Genomic DNA, 22,413 nt, shown 5'->3' on the forward strand with positions numbered 1-22,413 from the left:
TAAATTTGGAGAATATGCTGGGAGCTTTTTCCAAGCGTATATACCAAACATCGGCTCCAAATGTGACATGAACAGAGTCTATTCTATCTATTTCAAATGATAATTACAGTGCAAGTCTGGTTACATCATTGGTAGTTGAAAATTGACTGACCATTATATGCCTCCACCAAAAAAGCTCTTTTGACACTTAAAGAGCAATCATAAAAAATAAAAATTCGGGGGCAAACCCTTTAAATCTACACAGTTTCATCAACATCAGATTATTCTTTCGACTGCAATCCGGTGGAATACAAAAAGTAATGAATGCAAGCACAAAACCAGAAGAAACGTCCATTATATCTTTATTGTTAAACAACCTGGTTGAAAATAATTGCAACTTTCATGTACAACAAAAGATTTTCGTAAAAGGGAAAAATAATCCTAAATTTACTGTCATGAAATGATCAATACCTGATGTTCAGAGCGTCTGACCAAAACTCTTCAAGAAAGTAAAGAACTCTTTGAAGCCATGTTCATGCTCTTGTGGTATTACCTATGCTCGGTATATAATCCCTTACCTCAGTATACTGACTGCTGCTTGGTCAGCTCATTAGTTCCTTAGCAGGATTAATTATAAGGATATTATATCCGGGGAAAAAAAACCAAAAAAAAACAAACAGACTTAAGTGCCTGATAAATTCCCTTTTTAGATCATGGCCACATATACTTGGGGCCATTCACTTGAATCAAAACCTCAAGTGAGTTATCAAACTTGTCCATAATTCCAACATCCTATACCTTGCACTACAAATCTAGACGTTTGCTCGCCATGAACTACTCACCAGTGAGCGATTGGCATTCCAACACTGATAATGATATGGTAGAGTTAAAGCCTGTCGGATATGCTCGTCCATTCAGGAGCGGCTATAATATAAAGTAACTATAGGAAGGACCATACGCCTGGAAACACTACCTAAATTCTCTGTGCAATGCAAACAAATGCCAGCTGATACTGCTGTGCCTTAAGGCCTGTGCTATATCTGCGTACATATATATACGTATGAAATGTAATGACAGCAGCTTCATTTTGCACTAGAACCCATGGAGGATACCCATGGCGGGCTGGTGGATACTTTGGCTATGTTCTGCCTCCAATCCGACAGCCGATGCGTTAGGACGTCCAGGGGTTTGGCAGCAGATTTAGTTTTTTACACAATAAGCCTCTAAAATAATGAAATTTAAATAGCAATGTCGCAGACCAACGTGGATGTCCGCTCTATGTGCTTGACTTATGTGGGGCAAGGGAGTCCATAATGAACACCTTAAAAGGAGCCATACACGTCCACAGGATGTGTCTGTAGACTGCATTTAATAACGCTCGACCCCAGTGGGTACCAAGAGTTCAAATGGCACCTGCCGGGGTTGATGAAGGTTGTACTATCCAAAGCAGTGGAAACTGAATGCCGTACAATTACACTGAAGGCTGCTTACATAGATGTGAATACCGCTAACGTTTAGTTAATCGGACAATACAATGCAATGGCGGACGCTTATAAAGCATTTCTTGAGAATCGCTTCTCACTAATAATTTCACATTTATCAAACAGAAAAAAAATAAAAAAATTCACATATCGACTCAAGGACTGAGCAGCCTGCAACTACCATAGCATGATGGGAGAAGTAGTTTAGAGGCTGCTTAGTCCTTAGACACAATCACCATTCCGGACTGGAGGGTGGGCCCTGACAGAAAAGGCGCATTATATGAATAACGGATTGTATATAGCGTTTGTCATGCCTAGGATGTTAGTATTTGTATGGTTACCGGTCTCCTATAAAATAATATGCTTGTTACTACTTTACAAACTAATACAGACAGTGAAAGCAATCAAATAAAGTTAAAGAAAAAAAAAAAGAAGTCAAACTAGGGTAAATCTTAGTAAATAAAACATGTTGTTGGTTTTACGAGGACCAGTCATCCTGTGTACGTGAGGTAGTATTATAAAGCTCACTCCCTAACACTAACCTCTTATTATAAAAGAAAAAAATAATATATATATATTTATATATAATGTCATGTTATTGCCAATATGCTAAACCAATTGTCAGGACATGGACTTTACTCTGTTCCAGAACATTTTAAGCAACATCATGATGGGACATAAAATTACAAATAATCCCAAATTATAAAAAAAAAACAAAAAAAAAAAACAACTCGCTAAACTCTTGTCAGTTCTGGACTCATACTTGAGCTGTCCTTTCAAATCTCAAATCTTTATTAGCAGCTAACGACTAACTTTCAGGAAACACTAACTGTGACAATATGAATTAGTAACATTGATATGCTGGTGTTATGAACTGAAATGAGATGCGATATCTTCAGCCCTGCAGATAAAACCCATTTGTGATCGTCTATCCTCCACAGTCAGACTGGTACAGGTGCTTTGGCAAGGGGTGGGGCACGCTTCGTCATCGATTCTTCAAAGGCCTACTTCTATGTTGATGATTCAGCATAGTGTAGAACGGCGTTAGGGGCGAGGCCTCTTCACATGGATTCAAACTCATCGATGCGCTGTTTCGTGTTTCCTTGTCGTATCTGGCGGAGTGTCTTGTACTTGTCGCGGCCTGCTTTTACGTTTTCAGCGTGAAGAACGTCATTCTGAGTTTTCTTGGTTTCATCTCTTGCTTGTGCCAACTCAGAACTTAGAGCCTGGGATTTAAATCAAAGAGATTTAAAATTCACATGCCTTAGAGGTTATGTTGCCACTTGCAACCATTTTTTGTTCCAATGCAGCTGGAATGAAAACGGAATTAAAGGGTTGTCTAGGATTAGAAAAACACTGCTTCATTCTTCTAGAAACACCACTACCCCATCCACAGGTTGTGTGTGGTATTGCAGCTCTGCCCCATCAAATCCAATGGAGCTGAGCTGCCTAAGCTGACAACCCATGGACAGGGTTGGTGCCATTCTTGAAAGAAAGCAGCCATGTTTTTCAAATCCTGGACAAACCCTTTTACTATTCCAAGTTTTGCAGTTTCTACAACCCCTATACAGACTTACTGCGTGTGTTGCCATAGTTACAGACTACAAAAACCGTGTGTAGTCTGATCCTGCAGCCATGCTCCCTTCTCTGTTCCCTATACCAAATGTATTTTAGCAAAAAGTAGGGACAATGAAATTAGCAGCATACATTTGATGGATGTCAAGTCACAGGCAGCCAAATGGTAAGGCTACATATAAACCGAGTGTGTAGTGTCCATTTGCAGTATGCACCAGGAATGTCCCTGGCATGTATGTCAAATGTATCCATAGGCCCCACTGACCCAACACGGGTCAAAAGAGTGTCCTTTTGGCCTCTGGTATTTTGGTATATCCTGCAATAAAACCTCACATAGTGAAGAATAATTTTTTTTTGCATTAACATGGCAACCCAAGGATACACATTGGCAGCCTTCAGGAATGTACATTGTGTGAGCTGACTAAGTAGCCATTTTGCGATGCATATCAGTGGTTACCTGAAGCTGCTTCTTTACACGCTCGTTCTTTTGCGTTTCGGTCAGTCTCTCCTCCTCACTCCGATGATTCATCACCCCCTCAGAGGACAGTTCTGCACTGGCCTCTGCGCTGTTCTCATCATGCTCATCGTGTTCATTTTCTGCGGGTGCGGCAGGTGGTGGAGGGAGAGGAGGTGGAGGGGGTGGTGGAGCAGACATCACGGTTTTTAGCTCTTCTTTGGTTTTTTCCAAATCTTCTTGTGCAGAAAATGCCTGGCCAGGACAAAAAGTTGTCACATTCTATGTATAAATGTTGTGTATTTGCAGCAATGTAATGTTTACGGACAAGGCTGAAGCACGGCAGTGGACATATCAGCTCAAGGTCCACCATAAAATGTTATCCATACTGTACAGACCTCCATGATTTCACTGTTCATTTTAAATCACGTTACATGGCCTTGAAATATGGAAGATGAAGAACAAGTCATTGCAGTTAAAGGGTAAAAAAAAAGATGCGACTCCCAGAGACAAGGAAACGCAAGCGCCAACATAATAACATCTTCACCATCAGCGACAACATGGAGCCAGAACCTGAAATGAAGCCAAGTGACTGACAGTTTGGAAAGATGATTTTCTCAAAACAAAGATGGATACAGATTTGACCAAGGCCGAAAGCATCAAGGGGTAAAGCGGTGACTAATTTCTTGAGGGTTTGTTATCACTATTAAAAAAAAAAAAAAAAAATTCCTAATCTGACATCCAATGGAATAAAAGGTCCATTAATTGGATTTCATTAACACGAGGAAGCCAGATAGTCAAAACTCCCATAGGCACCAATAGTAAAACCAAAAAGCTACGGGTGTCTCCTTCATGGGCCATAGACACAATGGACAGGAGAGGACCGCCAGTGATTTCTATAAGAATTTTTTTTAGGCATGCTCTGTGACCTGTGCGCGAGGTCAGGAGGGAGTGGAGAAGCTGAGATTCGTGGACACCGTCATCTATAAAGAGGTGATCTGTCATGGTAATCCTGCTTGTGATGACAATACTACAGCTACTAAAAGTTACATTGGCATATTATTAGGCTTACTGGTCAGTGCAAAAACTGCATGACTTAGTATTTGTAAAAAAAAAAAAAAAAAAAAAGTGAAAATATGTTTAACATAAAAATTTGATTTAACCACTTAAGGACCACAGGTTTATACCCCCCTAGTGACCAGGCCCTTTTTTCCCAAATCAGCACTCCACAACTTTAGCGGTTTATTGCTCGGTCATGCAACTTAACACCCAAATGAATTTTACCTCCTTTTCTTCTCACTAATAGAGCTTTCATTTGGTGGTATTTCATTGCTGCTGACATTTTTACTTTTTTGTTATTAATCGAAATTTAACGATTTTTTTGCAAAAAAATGACATTTTCCACTTTCAGTTGTAAAATTTTGCAAAAAAAACGACATCCATATATAAATTTTTCTCTAAATTTATTGTTCTACATGTCTTTGATAAAAAAAAAATGTTTGGGTAAAAAAAAAAAATTGTTTGGGTAAAAGTTATAGCATTTACAAACTATGGTACAAAAATGTGAATTTCTGCTTTTTAAAGCAGCTCTGACTTTCTGAGCACCTGTCATGTTTCCTGAGGTTCTACAATGGCCAGACAGTACAAACACCCCACAAATGACCCCATTTCGGAAAGTAGACACCCTAAGGTATTCGCTGATGGGCATAGTGAGTTCAAAGAACTTTATATTTTTTGTCACAAGTTAGCGGAAAATGATGATTTTTTTTATTTTATTTTCTTTTCTTACAAAGTCTCATATTCCACTAACTTGTGACAAAAAATAAAAACTTCCATGAACTCACTATGCCCATCACGAAATACCTTGGGGTGTCTTCTTTCCAAAATGGGGTCACTTGTGGGGTAGTTATACTGCCCTGGCATTTTAGGGGCCCAAATGCGTGCAAAGTAGTTTGAAATCAAAATCTGTAAAAAATGGCCGGTGAAATCCGAAAGGTGCTCTTTGGAATGTGGGCCCCTTTGCCCACCTAGGCTGCAAAAAAGTGTCACACATGTGGTATCGCCGTATTCAGGAGAAGTTGGGCAATGTGTTTTGGGGTGTCATTTTACATATACCCATGCTGGGTGAGATAAATATCTCGGTCAAATGCCAACTTTGGATAAAAAAAAAAAAATGGGAAAAGTTTTCTTTTGCCAAGATATTTCTCTCACCCAGCATGGGTATATGTAAAATGACACCCCAAAACACATTGCCCAACTTCTCCTGAGTACGGTGATACCAGATGTGTGACACTTTTTTGCAGCCTAGGTGGGCAAAGGGGCCCACATTCCAAAGAGCACCTTTCGGATTTCACCGGCCATTTTTTACAGATTTTGATTTCAAACCACTTCTCACGCATTCGGGCTCCTAAAATGCCAGGGCAGTATAACTACCCCACAAGTGACCCCATTTTGGAAAGAAGACACCCCAAGGTATTTCGTGATGGGCATAGTGAGTTCATGGAAGTTTTTATTTTTTGTCACAAGTTAGTGGAATATGAGACTTTGTAAGAAAAAAAAAGAAAAAATCAACTTGTGACAAAAAAAATAATAATTCTAGGAACTCGCCATGCCCCTCATGGAATACCTTGGGGTGTCTTCTTTTCAAAATGGGGTCACTTGTGGGGTAGTTATACTGCCCTGGCATTCTAGGGGCCCTAATGTGTGGTAAGTAGGTAAATGACCTGTGAAATCCTAAAGGTGCTTTTTGGAATGTGGGCCCCTTTGCCCACCTAGGCTGCAAAAAAGTGTCACACATGTGGTATCGCCGTATTCAGGAGAAGTTGGGGAATGTGTTTTGGGGTGTCTTTCTACATATACTCATGCTGGGTGAGAGAAATATCTCGGCAAAAAACAACTTTTCCCATTTTTTATACAAAGTTGGCATTTGACCAAGATATTTATCTCACCCAGCATGGGTATATGTAAAATGACACCCCAAAACACATTGCCCAACTTCTCCTGAGTACGGCGATACCAGATGTGTGACACTTTTTTGCAGCCTAGATGCGCAAAGGGGCCCACATTCATTTTATGAGGGCATTTTTAGACATTTGGATCCCAGACTTCTTCTCACGCTTTAGGGCCCCTAAAATGCCAGGGCAGTATAAATACCCCACATGTAACCCCATTTTGGAAAGAAGACACCCCAAGGTATTCAATGAGGGGCATGGAGAGTTCATAGAATTTATTTTTTTTTGGCACAAGTTAGCGGAAATTACCTTGGGGTGTCTTCTTTCCAAAATGGGGTCACATGTGGGGTATTTATACTGCCCTGGCATTTTAGGGGCCCTAAAACGTGAGAAGAAGTCTAAAAAATTTTACGCATTTGGATTCTGTGAGGGGTATGGTGAGTTCATGTGAGATTTTATTTTTTGACACAAGTTAGTGAAATATGAGACTTTGTAAGAAAAAAAATAATAATTTCCGCTAACTTGGGCCAAAAAAAATGTGTGAATGGAGCCTGACAGGGGGGTGATCAATGACAGGGGGGTGATCAATGACAGGGGGGTGATCACCCCCCTGTCATTGATCACCCCCCTGTCAGGCTCCATTCAGATGTCCGTATGTGTTTTGCGGATCCGATCCATGTATCCGTAAAAAAACATACGGACATCTGAATGGAGCCTTACAGGGGGTGATCAATGACAGGGGGGTGATCAGGGAGTCTATATGGGGTGATCACCCCCCTGTCATTGATCACCCCCCTATAAGGCTCCATTCAGATGTCCGTATGTGTTTTGCGGATCCGATCCATGTATCCGTGGATCCGTAAAAAACATACGGACATCTGAATGCAGCCTTACAGGGGGTGATCAATGACAGGGGGTGATCAATGACAGGGGGGTGATCAGGGAGTCTATATGGGGTGATCACCCCCATCATTGATCACCCCCCTGTAAGGCTCCATTCAGACGTCTGTATGTGTTTTGCGGATACGATCCACGTATCAGTGAATCCGTAAAAATCATGCGGACGTCTGAATGGAGCCTTACAGGGGGGTGATCAATGACAGGGGGGTGATCAATGACAGGGGGGTGATCAATGACAGGGGGGTGATCAATGACAGGGGGGTGATCAGGGAGTCTATATGGGGTGATCAGGGGTGATCAGTGGTTCATAAGGGGTTAATAAGTGACAGGGGGGGGTGTAGTGTAGTGGTGTTTGGTGCTACTTTACTGAGCTGCCTGTGTCCTCTGGTGGGTGGTCGATCCAAACAAAAGGGACCACCAGAGGACCAGGTAGCAGGTATATTAGACGCTGTTATCAAAGCAGTGTCTAATATACCCGTTAGGGGTTAAAAAAAATCGCATCTCCAGCCTGCCAGCGAACGATCGCCGCTGGCAGGCTGGAGATCCACTCGCTTACCTTCCGATCCTGTGTGCGCGCGTTCACAGGAAATCTCGGCTCACGCGAGATGACGCCAATCAGCGTTAGCGTAGCCTGGGAGAGCCGCCGCAATGACGCCTTTCGGCGTTAGGTGTGCGGCAAGTGGTTAAAGTAAACAATAGGACACATTCCCTTTAAGGAGTTAACTCCTTAAGGCCACAGCCTTATTTCACCTTAAGGACCAGGTCATTTTTTGCAAATCTGACCAGTGTCACTTTAAGTGGTGATAACTTTAAAATGCTTTGACTTATCCAGGCCATTCTGAGAGTGTTTTTTCGTCACATTTTGTACTTCATGACACTGGTAAAATGAAGTAAAAAAAAAAAATCATTTTTATTTATAAAGAAATACGAAATTTACCCAAAAAAATAAAAAAATTGCAAATTTCCAAGTTTCAATTTCTCTACTTCTATAATACATAGTAATACCTCCAAAAATAGTTATTACTTTACATTCCCCATATGTCTACTTCATGTTTGGATCATTTTGGGAACGATAATTTTATTTTTTGGGGATGTTACAAGGCTTAGAAGTTTAGAAGCAAATCTTGAAATTTTTCAGAAATTTTCAAAAACCCAATTTGTAGGGACCAGTTCAGGTCTGAAGTCACTTTGTGAGGCTTACATAATAGAACCCACGCAAAATTGACCCTATTCTAGAAACTACACCCCTCAAGGTATTCAAAACTGATTTTACAAGCGTCGTTAACCCTTTAGGTGTTGCACAAGAGTTATTGGCAAATAGGATTGAAATTTGAGAATTTCAATTTTTGGGCAAATTTTCCATTTTAATCCATTTTTTCCAGTAACAAAGCAAGGGTTAACAGCCAAACAAAATGCTATATTTATTGCCCCGATTCTGTAGTTTGCAGAAACACCCCATATGTGGCCGTAAACTACTGTACGGGCACACGGTAGGGCGTAGAGGGAAAGGTGCGCCGTGTGGTTTTTGGAAGACAGATTTTGCTGGACTGGTTTATTTACACCATGTCCCATTTGAAGCCCCCCTGATGCACCCCTAGAGTAGAAACTCCATAAAAGGGACCCCATTTTGGAAACTACGGGATAAGGACGCAGTTTTGTTGGGACTATTTTTAGGGTACATATAATTTTTGGTTATCTATATAAAATTTTTGTGAGGCAAGGTTACCAGAAATAGAAATTCTGAAATTTCATCTACATTTGCCTATAACTCTTGTGGAACACCTTAAGGGTTAACGACGTTTGTAAAATCAGTTTTAGATTCCTTGAGGGGTGTAGTTTCTTAGATGGGGGACGCTTTTATGGAGTTTTTACGGATGATCGGGGCACGTGTCACACTGAGTGGTGGTGTCCTTCCGTATCCCCCTCCTGTGACACACTCTGCACCTTTTTTGGGTCCGTCTCTTCTTTCCAGTATGGGGGACCACACCTGGAAAGTGTTGGCCAGGGACGATCCGGGCGCCTACAGTTCCCGAGGTACTCCGGCCTGCTCTTTCCAGGTCAGAAAAGATCAGGGCCTTGAGGACTGCCTCATAGAAGTGAAGGAATGTCCCTGTGTTGCCAGCGCTCCGGGACAGCACAAAAGAGTTGTACAAGGCAACCTGCACCAAGTAGACCGCAACTGTTTTGTACCATGCCCGGGTTTCGCGCATGGCGTTATATGGCTTAAGGACTTGATCAGAGAGATCAACTCCTCCCATATACAGATTGTAGTTGACGATACAATCGGGCTTGAGGACCGTTGCCTTGGTACCTCGCACAGGGACAGGGGTGATGCCGTTACCGTGAACTGTGGACAGTACAAGAACATCCCTCTTGTCCTTATATCTGACCAGCAACAGGTTTCGGGTGGGCAGGGAGGCCGCGTTGATTTTTCCACACGGTCCCACAAGCGGACGTAAATCTGGCAGCGAGGGACTGGAACAAGGGGGATACTAGTATAAAAGTTATCCACGTACAGGTGGTAACCCTTATCTAGCAGTGGGTGCATAAGGTCCCACACAAGTTTCCCGCTAACACCCAGAGTGGGGGGTCAATCTGGGGGTTGAATACGGGAATCTCGCCCCTCGTACACACAAAACTTGTAAGTGTACCCTGAGGTTTCTCACAAAGTTTTTACAGCTTCACGCCATACCTCGCCCGCTTTGAGGGAACATACTGGCGGAAAATGAGTCTCCCCTTGAACGCAATGAGAGAGTCATCAACCGCGACCTCCCTGCCAGGTACATAGGCCTGTACAAAATTGGGCCCAAAAGTAATCGATGACGGGCCTGATTTTGTACAGGCGGTCATAGGCAGGATCACCTTGAGGGGGGGGGAGGAGGGGAAGGGAATGCTGCATTATCTGAATAATGCAGGCATTTCCAGATGGCCTCAAACCGGGAGCGTGTCATGGCCGTACTGTAAAGTGGGGTCTGGTAGAGGACGTCCCCACTCCAGTAATGCCTGACACTAGGTTTCTTGACTAGGCCCATGTACAGCACAAGGACCCAAAATGTCCTCATCTCGGCTGCACTGACCGGGGTCCAGCCAAAAAGGAGCCTGGGTGTTGAGCAACAAACTGTTGGGCGTAAAAGGTTAGTTTTCTCCACCATCAGGTTTACAAAGTGGTCACTGAAAAAAAGACCAAAAGTAGTCGTATTCAGTGAAGCCCACTGTGGAAATCTGGATTCCTGGTTGGCCTACAAAATCAGGAATCACGGGCTCAAAACGCTCTGGGGTATACCAGACAAGTTCACCGGCAGGGGGCTCCGTTGGATTTAACTGGTGGGCCGGAAAACTAGTACGAGCCCCAGAGCTGTTCGTACTAGGGTGGGCCACAGGGTCCCTAGCATGGCGGTCCCCTTGATCCGCCTGGCGGCGTCTCCGCCGCCTTGGGGGCTCATCATCATCGCTAGATGAGGAGGACGCGGATAACAGGAAAGTGGGGTCATCCTAGTCCTCACTAGGACTCTCGGACCCTGAGGCAAGCTGGGCGTATGCCTCCTCGGCCGAGAACATCCGGCGGGCCATAGGGGAGTGTGTGTCTGCGTGTAAATCTTTATTCAGTGTACGTGTGTGAGGGGGCCCGGGTGTTCACGAACTCACCCTAAACCTAACAGACAAAAAAAAAAAAAAGGTCTAACTAAAAAAAGGGCAAAAAATGTGGAAAAATAAATAAATTCAAAACCGCTGATCAACAATCCGAAGTTGATCAGCGGTGGGTTGTGCGATGCGCTAACAGTGGCCGGACGCTAAAGAGTGCTGGCCACTGTCAGCGTGCGCACAAAATAAAAAAGCCTGCGCCCCCAAAAAGTTGTGGGGAGGGGGGTAAGCTGCAGCACCCCGGGGGGTCTAGGGTCACACAGTGCTGTGGACCCCAGACACCCGATTTAGGGTGATGCAATCACAAACTTTTTAATTTTTTTTTTTTACTTACACTAACTTTCCCTTTTATATCCCTGCCTAACCCAACCTTTCCCTAAGTACCTGATTGAACAGATGGGGGCTGCTAGGGCACAAATCGGGTGCTGGGCACAGATGGGGTGATGCCTGGACAGATGGGGGGGGTGCTGAGATCCGACGACGTGCAGCACTCCTCTCTCCTCTGCTCCCCGGACACAAAAGGAGGAGGAGAGGAGCGTGCTATGATCTCATGATTGTGATTGGTGGTGTATTATCACACCACCGATCACATCCTGTTCCGGGTTATTGGGTCCTCAGAGACCCGAATAACCCGGAAAACGCAGCAAACCGCAGGTCTGGAATTGACCTGCGGTTTGCTGCGATCGCCTACACAGGGGGGGTCACAGGACCACCCGGCGCATTGTCCCCAGGTGCCTGCTCAATGATTTGAGCAGGCACTGGGTTCCGGCGGGCGGTGATCGGAAATACACAGGGCGTACAGGTACGACCTGTGTCCTTAAGTACCAGGACATCAGGGCGTACCTGTACACCCCGTGTCCGGAAGAGGTTAAAGAGTCTTTAGGATAACCCATTGCTTATTTCTATCAGACTCCTAATCACTAATGAAGTGGATTTAAAAAATAAATAAAAAATAAACACACAATTCACTGGAAGACCCCTTTAATGACCATGATTTCCTTTGCTACACTTAGGATTAAGTATGAAATGTTCATCACATACTTCCATAATCCTAACGGCTCTCCCCCAGAGGAAGACGGACTGTGAAGAAAATTGCACTCTGTGCTGCACAATCAGACTGCTGCAGAGAGGGCTGATTGGTAATTACACTTCTAGAGGAGATGAAATTAGCTGTAACTCTGAATCATATCTTCGGAGAAGACGGATCTGTGCCCTGTATGGTTAGATCACTGGAGGCATTATCTTTAACAAGATGCAATAAGGCACTATACAACAACCAGCTACTGAAAAATCCTGTCAGCATGATCAACCCTATTAAAACATGCATATTACCTGGTAGGGTTGATCATGCAGATTAAAATGGTACCTTATTTACCTTTGTAGGTTGCAACTAGAGATGAGCAAATTTCCAGTTATAAAATTCGTTCACACTTCGTTAACTGGTAAAAGGTGAATTGCGCTATGGATTCAGTTACCACGGACCAGAACGCAATTCTATGACAGAATGCCTTCAAAAGGCATACCGTTATTCATTCTGTCAAAATAGAAGTATATGGCCTGAAAAATGGATCTGTCCCATTTCCGTTATGCAGGAGAGGACTCCCCTGCATAACGGAAACGGGACGGATCCGTTATGCAGGCCATAGACTTCTATTTTGACGGAATGAATAACGGAATGCCTTCAAAAGGCATTCTGGAATAGAATTAAGTTATGGTCCGTGGTAACGGAATCCATAGCGCAATTCACCTTTTACCAGTTCTAGAAGTGTGAACGAATTTCAAAATCTGAAATTCGCTCATCTCTAGTTGCAACGTTATGGAGATATGAGGATTTTTTTAATCTTTATTCATTTCAATGGGACGGCTTGGGTGTAATTACACCTGCTCACCACTGCAGATGCAACGGCAAGAAGGTGAACAGTAAAGAGGAGGCAGCGCTGGCATGGCGCGCACCTCCTCTTCATACAGCTGATCAGCGGGGGTGCCGGGTGTCTGACTCCCGCCGATCTGATATTGATAACCTATCATCAATAAATATAACTCGGACAACCCCTTTAAGGGGCAGGCTGTGGAGCTTCGAGCACTGCTACAGCTACGCCCGTAGTGCTCATTACACTCCCCCCTCCTCTCTACTGGTGCATTGTGACATTGGTGGTCCAGCAATCAATCTGCTATATGGAAAAAATAAATACATTTGAATTCCCCCCCCCCCCACTATTTTCCTATTCCAGCTTCAAAATTATCTATGATGCTGTGTGTTCCTTCCTGACTGCGGGTCTACTGTGCTGTGCTCACATAATGCAGTGAATACAGTACTCTCAATCTCTAATACTCCTGCACCCCATGACGACAGGCATGAACATACCTAAACTCTACCTAGTCTACAATTCAAAATGCAGACTGATCAGTCATTTGTACGCTAGCCTAAAAGGCAAAGCTTGAGAACTGTGACCTTTGTGTTGTTGTAGGTGTCAGACATACGGTAAGTATTAAGTTCAACAACGGGATAGGTGAGGATGTGAATCTCTAAAGACAACCTGCTATCAGGTTGCAGCATGGCTCACTTATTACAAAGTGCTATGTTTTAGAGAAAATCTAGCTGTAAAACAAGCTGGGAACAAAGTTTCGGCTACAGGGAATACTGTGCGGCTTCTCCTCACCCTGCAAGGCTCGATATACCGGTCTCTCCCTATATGCAAAAGGACATAGATTGGTCAATAAAGTCAAGCACGGAAGACAGAAGCCACACATCGGACTCATCCCTTGCCTCCAGCTCCTTTTGATTTGCCTGGAATGTAGCAGCATTTGAGTTAAGATGGCTCTCTGTCATTAAGGATCCCTGTTCAGGATTTCATGTTGCCCTTGGTTCGGGTAGCATGAAACCAATGACAGGTTCCCTTTAAATCATACATAGTTTGCTAATTATAAGTTTACACATTAACAAATTACAACTCTGGCATCGGACGGCCCTTATAATATGGCCAGAGCTGTAATCTGATTTTACTTCTTGCATTATTGCGAGGCATTTTAAGCAAGCCGCTGCACTGGCTATACACAATGACTCGCTGTGTATTCGGATTTTTGGTTTATAGAAGGTGCTGGACTTGGTGCAATCCATTTCTATAAGCAGTAGATACACAATGTGACAACACTCTGATTACCTTTTGCTGCCACTCTGACGCTTCTTCTTCCTTTTTCTTCTTCGCCTCTTCAAGTAAAGAAATCTTAGCAGTAAATTCGGCAAGTTCAGCTGCCTGCGATGAGAGAGAATAATTCAAAGTAAGAAACCACCACATTTCCAGCCTGATCACATTGGGCCCAGCTTCTGTGGTCTGACCTGCACACAGCAGGTTATAGAGCAGGAGGAGCTGAGCAGATTGATGTATAGTTTTATGGGAGAAGATTCAGTACAACTTGTATTTGTTTCAATCTCTGGTTTCCTTGAAAAGGAATCTGTCACCACTATTATAAACTGGACTGCGCCCCGAAACATGTAAGGATCTGAAGTGATGTGCATTTTATTTCTATTTTAACATGTTTCAATAAAGTGTTTTTATATTTTTGACTGCAGGAGAATTTTCTGGATTGCAATCACCAGTGGCTGGTCTGGGGTTTCTCCCTGACCGGAGTCCCGTGCTCATAAGCATTATGTGGTGAGCTGAAACACAACATTTTTTTCTTTGGACTTCTCTCTAGTAATACACGAATACTACTGCGCAAGGTCACCATTTTATATTTTCCTACTGCCCCTGGTTTCCCCGCTGTCATCACCGAAATACATTCTGGACTTATGTGAAATGCTAAAACATATAGGACTCAACAGTCCTAACAATGTGTTTCAGCATAGCTTTAAAATTGCTGACAGTGGGGGAAGAGTAGACAAAATAAAAAATAGTGATCTGGACTCCTTATCTGCAGTGCTCCTCACATATTATTACAGATAATAGCTCAAGATTGAAGGGAAGCCTTCGCCACAAAGACGGGGTGTTATCCAACTCACCCTCACGTGATACATAGATGGGCCAGGCACACCAGAGGTGCTGACTGAGTGGCACTCTGCTGACTGAAGGACTTGACTTCTATGACGTTTATATAGGGCATATGGAAATTTTTGTTTAATAAAATGAGTATAAAATAACAGTAAAAAATTCTAAAAATGGCAATTCCCCAAGTGCTCAGATAACATGCAGGGCATCCTTGACCTAGTAGCACAGGACAGCTTTGCCTTCACTGACCACGTCTTACCAGCTGTTCTTGGTTTTTCATCTGGTCTGCAGCTTGTTTGGCCAGTGCAGCCTTCGCTTCTTCTGCAGACCGTCGCTCATTCTCCAGTCGCTCTGCCTCTTCTTTTGACCTTTTCCTCTCTTGCTCCAACTCTAAAGCTCTGCGAGTCTGCTCTTCTAATTCTATTAACACAAGAACACAAAGCAAGACAATTCATATAATGCAGGTTAAGGCCATGTTCATACAAGGCACAATTGTCACACATTTCAGATGCAGGATCTGCACCAATCATGCAATCATTTATAGTATGATACGAGTATATGTGGACAGGGGCAGATTGGGAATTGAAAGTGGCCCTGGAAAAAATGGTAAAAGTGGCCCCATGTTTTAGGCGGGTCCAAACTAACAGAAGACGGGGCAAAAAAAAGTAGGCATGGCCCACAATACCAGAGTGCAGCACAAAATACTGCCCAAGCAGAAACGAAAATGTGCAGCACAAATACTGCTTCAGCACAACCAAATACCACAGTGCAGCACTAAATAGTGCCGCAATCATCGCAGTATTCAACTATATCACTGTCCTGAGGGAAGGTGCATAATTACCTGATGCTACCAGCTTTAACTCCTTAAGTACCAGGCCCATTTTTGGTTTTGTATTTTTGTTTTTTCCTCCCCTTGTTCCAATAGCAATAACTTCAATTTTTTCGTTCAGTGTCATATGATGACTTGCAGGACAAGATGCATTTTTAAATTGCATAATTTATGTTATTGGAAAACCAGGGGGTGACATTTAGGATCCATTCACACTTCCGTAGAATGGGTCCGCATCCGTTCCGCAAATTGTGGAACGGGTGCAGACCTATTTATTCTCTATGGGGCAGGAATGGATGTGGACAGCACACAGTGTGCTGTCCGCATTTCCAGAGCGCGCCCCCTGATCTTCCAGTCCATGGCTCCTGAAAAGAAAGAAAGAAAAAAAAAAAAAAAGTCCTATTCTTGTCTGCAATTGTGGACAAGAATAGGCAGTTCTATGGGGGTGCCGGCCGGGTGTATTGCAGATCACCAATACACTACAGACGTGTGAATGGACCCTTAGATTTGAGTCTTGACTGCCGGAGCAGTTCGATACCCTTCTTCTACGGACTATCATTTAGACTATGATTCTGTAGGTGAATACTTTCCTCTTTGTGTATTTACCTAATGCCATTTACTGATCGCGTCTACAGTAAAACACAGAGTGGAAAGTAACTCCATTACTGATCTACAGGCAGAGCAGCTGACAGGTGGAAAAGCAGCCGGCGTACGATCCTCAACTGCAGTAATCAGAAGTAGCTGGAATAAGCACACCAATATACAGAAATTACTCCCATCTGGGTCAATGCTGTGTATATTAGAGTAAGGCCTCTTTCACACGACCGTATGGCTTTTTCAGTGTTTTGCGGTCCGTTTTAAACGGATCCGTTGTTCCGTTTCCGTTGTGTTTCCGTTTCGTTTTTCCGTATGGCATATACAGCATACAGTAATTTCATAGAAAAAATTGGGCTGGGCATAACATTTTCAATAGATGGCTCCGCAAAAAACGGAACGGATACGGAAGACATACGGATGCATTTTTTTTGCGGACCCATGGAACGTGATTTGCGGGCAATAATAGGACATGTTCTATCTTTTAACGGAACGGAAACGGAATGCATACGGAGTACATTCAGTTTTTTTTGCGGAACCATTGAAATGAATGGTTCCGTATACGGAACGCAAAAAACGGCCCGCAAAACGAGAAAAAAAAACGGTTGTGTGAATAAGGCCTAAATCTACCACATCAAAGGAATATATACACAGCCAAACAAGTACTTAACAATAAATCCTTTATTATTCTTCTTAATAACATTATAATAAAATAGCAGCAGTCATGTATACAGGTTATTGAGAATAATAATAAAAGTTTTATTGTTAAGTACTTGTTGTGCTGTGAATCTATTCCTTTGGTGAAGTAGCTGGAATAGTAACAATGCTTCAACGATCTATCACCATAGGATTTATCATCCCTTTCAGTAATATTGTTCTTTTATTATATACTAGTGAACATGAAGCACACAAAAGGTCATTACAGACTGGCATTATAATGTGAGGCAATTAGCCAAAAGGCCACATGCACAGGACAGTATGCATTTCACGGTCCGCAAAATATAGATACTGGCCTGCGCAGGCTGCATTTTCCTAAGGCTACTTTCACACTAGCATTAATATTTTCCAGTACTGAGATCCGTCATAGGGTCTCAATACCGAAAAAAAAAAAAACGCTTCCGTTTTGTCCCAATTCACTGTCAATGGGGACAAAACGTAACTGAACAGAAAGGAGTGCTCCAAAATGCATTCCGTTCTGTTCTCATACCGGAGAGCAAACCGCAGCATGCTGCAGTTTGCGGAGCAAGACTGATCAGTCATGACCCACAAATGCAAGTCAATGGGGACGGATCGGTTTTCTCTGACAATAGAAAACAGATCCATCCCCCATTCACTTTCAATGGAGTTCATGACTGATCTGTATTGGCAATGTTAAAGATAATACAACCGGATCCGTTCATAACAGATGCAGATAGTTGTACAGTCCTGATCAAAAGTTTAAGACCACTTGAAAAATGGCAACAAATCATATTTAGCATGGCTGGATCTTAACAAGGTTCCAAGTAGAGCTTCAACATGCAACAAGAAGAAATGGGAGTGAGACAAAACATTTTTGGAGCATTCAATTTAATAAAAGCAACGAATAAACTGAAACAGGCTGTTTTTCAGCTGATCAAAAGTTTAGGACCACACCTCCAAAAAAAAACTAAAGCCCCCCAAAACTGAAATTCAACTTCCAAACATGAACTCAGTAATGAGTAGCTCCGCCGTTATTGTTTATCACTTCCAAAATTCGTTTCGGCATGCTTGATGCAAGCGTTTCCATGAGGTGAGTGGGAACATTTCTCCAAGTGGTGAAGACGGCCGCACGAAGGCCATCTACTGTCTGGAACTGTTGTCCATTTTTGTAAACTTCCCTTGCCATCCATCCCCAAAGGTTCTCAATTGGATTTAGATCAGGGGAATACGCAGGATAGGCTAAAAGAGTGATGTTATTCTCCTGGAAGAAGTCCCTTGTCCTGCGGGCATGGTGTACTGTAGCCTTGTCCTGTTGAAAAACCCAGTTGTTACCACACAGGCGAGGGCCCTCAGTCATGAGGAATGCTCTCTGCAACATCTGGACATAGCCAGCGGCCGTTTGACGCCCCTGCACTTCCTGAAGCTCCATTGTTCCACTGAAGGAAAAAGCACCCCAGACCATTATGGCGCCCCCTCCACTGTGGCGCGTAGAAAACATCTCAGGTGGGATCTGCTTGTCATGCCAGTAACGTTGGAAACCATCAGGACCATCAAGGTTAAATTTTTTCTCAGAGAATAAAACTTTCTTCCACCTTTGAATGTCCCATGTTTGGTGCTCTCTTGCAAAGTCCAAACGAGCAGTTCTGTGGCGTTCAAGGAGACGAGGTCTTTGAAGACGTTTTTTGTTTTTGAAGCCCTTCAGTCTCAGATGCCATCTGATGGTTATGGGGCTGCAGTCAGCACCAGTAAGGGCCTTAATTTGGGTCGAGGATCGTCCTGTGTCTTGACGGACAGCCAATTGGATCCTCCGGCTCTTGACTTTTTTGTTCCATAACCCTCAGGATCATTTAAGAAATTCCAAATGACTGTCTTCCTGCGTCCCACCTCAGCAGCGATGGCGCGCTGTGAGAGACCCTGCTTCTACAGTTCAACAACCCGACCACATTCAAAAAGGGAGAGTTTTTTTGCCTTTGCCATCACAACGTGTGACTACCTGACACAAAATGACAATGAATCCCCATCTTTGCACAGATTTGGCCTTTTTAAAATTTTTGGATCAGCTGAAAAAAAACAGCCTGTTTCAGTTTATTTGTTGTTTTCTTTAAATTGAATGCTCAAAAAATATTTTGTCTCACTACCATTTCTTCTTGTTGCATGTTGAAGCTCTACTTGGAACCTTGTTAAGATCCAGCCATGCTAAATAGGATTTTTTGCAATTTTTTCAAGTGGTTTTAAACTTTTGATCAGGACTGTATTATCAGTAACTGAAGTGTATTTGCTGAACCCTGCCGGATCCAGCAAAAATGCAAGTGTGAAAGTAGCCTAACAAGTGCCTGCTTTTGTCCGCAAAACATGACTGATACACAGTGCATTTTATTTCTTTTATACCTTTCTGTGCCTTTAGTGTCTGTTCCTCAATTTGCCGTAGGCGTTCGATCAGTTCGTCCTTTTCCCGTTCTATTCTTTCTTTTTCTTTCTCTGCTATCTCCCTTTTCTTCTTTTCATTTTCTAGCTGAGCTCTAGACGAGAAGAAACATGTCGTGAATAATTGTAAGAACCAACATTAATGATGCACAGGAGAATTTGCTGAGCAGTCACGTCCGAGGAAAGCTCCTCATGTAGGTGCTAAGAGAAACACTCAACTTACAATAATTACTTTGTGCACCGGGTTTGCACAATAAAAAGCTCATCACGCACTCTTCTACACATTGCAGCATTTAAAGCTGTTATCCCCCAATTTTCATATGAAAAGTACTGGAAGGCTAGTGATGGGCGTTTTAAAGTAACTTACAGTTTCTAGAATAAAAAATACATTTCAGAATTTTTTTGTTTCCATGTGTCCCCTACTTGGTGCTGCTGTTAAACTCTGCAGAGAATCAATCTCAGTCTCCTTCCCCTTCTGGCAGCTGACCCTATAGTCCCTTCATACTTCCCCTGCAGAAGCAGTCTTGCAGGGGCTCTGCTCTTTTCCTAACAAGCAGGGCTGGATGCTACTTCTATTGCCTGGAGAGACCTGGCTATGGAGAGTGTGACTGAGCATGTGTGACCACTAGAAAGTGTGGAAGGGCACACTCTGAAACCAGCTGGTGCCATGCTAAGTTAATCAAAGTCACTATTGGGCTCAATTATTAAAAATCTTATGCCAGTTTTTGGTGTTAAAAAAAAAAAAAAAAGTTACATGACCCAGTATTGCAATGTTTTATACATCCATGAAACTAAATTTAGACACGCAGGCATTTTTCGCACCCTTCGACACTTGGGTATGGCTGGTGCCGGGCTATCAGTTGCAAATTTACAGGCGTAAAATAAAAGTGAAAACTACTACAGTCAGGGGCTTGAATAGTTTTCACTCCAGGCGCACGGACTGACAGATTTGCACCCAATTTATGACTAGAGCTGCACATCATTAAATAGGCGCTTCCTCCAGCAGCGGCCATGAAAGACCGGCGTAAAAAGCCAGTCTATAATAAATGACCCCCAATATGCATCAGATAAACAGATAAATCATTTTCCATTAGGGCTATATGTATTATTGTAGGCAATATCTATTGGTGTCTGCCCACAATGGGTGCTGGTTCTCTCACCGGCGATACAGCTGCAGAGCCGCACAATAGACTTGTATGGGTGCAGTATTACAGTCCCATATAACCTGCAGGGTGTATGGAGCAGTCATTGGATTGTGTGCATAAGCCTATGGACTTTTTGGTTACTGTGCGACACAAGCACCAACCATTCTACTAAATTTACACAAACGGCAAAGTGTCTGAAACAAGTATATGCTGCAAGTGGCATCATATATAGGACGTTCCTCACATATGGGCTTATGCTGTATGCCAGAGATGAACGTACTCCACAAAAATTTATGTATAACCAGCACACAACGATAGAAATAGTCAGTTACATTCAGTTCGTCTTTGTTAGAAAATCATTTCACAGTCAATATACCTCTACACCAAAGGTCTGCAACCTGTGACACCTGTATTGACACTACATCTTCCAGCATGCCACAAGCTGCAGAACACTGATCTAACTACTTCACAATACACAAGCAATAATGAAGCAGCTGTACGCAGGAGGGCGAATACTACGTGCAGGATAAAACCTGCCCGCACTACACAGAAGTCCAGCACATAACCTGGCAGATTACTAAAAGCAGTCAATGTAAATCTCTATAACATAATCTAGTCTAATCTTCTCATCAACTGACATGGTATCTATCTACACGGTGCTAAAATGTAGTCGTACAGCTACATTCAGCCGCAGCTGGCAGACATTAAAGCATCGGCAGAACAAGCTAGGACAAATGAAAGCCATTTTATACCAGTCTTCATCCTTTAGAAGAGGAAGGACTTTGAGGTCTTCGGTATATGGACTGCAAGCTTGACCTGGGTCTCCACCCCTGCCCTAATTCAATAAATCCTGTCATCACACGCGTGACCCCCCCCCCCCCCCCCCTCCCCTTGTATTTCAGCTGCACAGGACCAGGATGAGAGTGACGAGGACAGTCAAGACAGGCCGTTCTAATGAAAAGGATGGTACAAAGACTGTGCGAGTGATAACTGGTCAGGTAATAAAAAGAACAGAGGCAGATCTATCCCTTCTATTCATTGCACTGGGAGGGAAAATCTGAACGTGCAACACATTAACGTTGAGATTTAAATATTTAAAGGATTTACTCGAACTAAAAGGGTTAAGATATTCAGGGAGTAGTCAAAGGACACAGAGAGAGATACATCTCTCTGGTTATAACTTATCTCCAAAATGGGGTCCCCCAATCCCAATTCAGTCTGGTGAAGCGTCTCTTGGCGCCACATCTGAGAGGAGAAGGAAGTGGTCATGCATGTGCGGATATCCCTCTATTCACTGGTAACAGTCACTGATTCAGCCGAGCCACGGCTTCCATGGAAGTGAATGGTGAGAGCCACGGCCACCGCTCCATTCACTCTCTGCCACCTAACCAGGCAGGTCAGGGGTTCGGGAGACGGGTGGGGTGCACAGACCCCAGAGGTACATTCAATGAAGGCCACTGAAGCTTATTACAGCCCTCAGCAGTTACACGCGTACATACTGGAATCACTAAGGTCAATGACTGCCTGCAGTGGCTGGATGGCAGGGGATAACAGGTGCTAAGGGGACATTCACATCATAGCGTCTTAGTACTTTGCTGAGCCTTCTGCTGGGATTGGGGCGGAGTACAGTGGATACGCTTGACTATCTGAATGTATCCCTTAGCAGATCTATTGTGCTTTCAGGTTTTTTTTTATGCAATAGTGTACACACACTATTGCAGGGATGGCCAACCTGTGGCTCTCCAGCTGTTGTAAAACTACAACTCCCACCATGC

At 43.3% G+C, this 22,413-nt stretch overlaps 1 protein-coding gene across 1 annotated transcript in view; it reads right to left on the minus strand.

The window, feature by feature from the left end:
• Nucleotides 1–324: 324 nt before the first annotated feature.
• The window catches only part of RDX (radixin), a 107,560-nt gene continuing 85,471 nt past the window's right edge, over nt 325–22,413 (minus strand). Inside the window, exons 10-14 of the mRNA XM_040426260.1 lie at nt 19,458–19,588; nt 15,228–15,388; nt 14,144–14,236; nt 3,493–3,744; nt 325–2,686 (exon numbers count right to left, since the gene is read on the minus strand). Coding sequence (XP_040282194.1) covers nt 2,522–2,686; nt 3,493–3,744; nt 14,144–14,236; nt 15,228–15,388; nt 19,458–19,588 — 802 coding nt within the window. The 3' untranslated portion in view covers nt 325–2,521. The remainder of the gene's footprint in view (nt 2,687–3,492; nt 3,745–14,143; nt 14,237–15,227; nt 15,389–19,457; nt 19,589–22,413) is intronic.

The sequence above is a fragment of the Bufo bufo genome, chromosome 3, assembly GCF_905171765.1.
Source record: "Bufo bufo chromosome 3, aBufBuf1.1, whole genome shotgun sequence".
Lineage (NCBI taxonomy): Eukaryota > Metazoa > Chordata > Amphibia > Anura > Bufonidae > Bufo > Bufo bufo.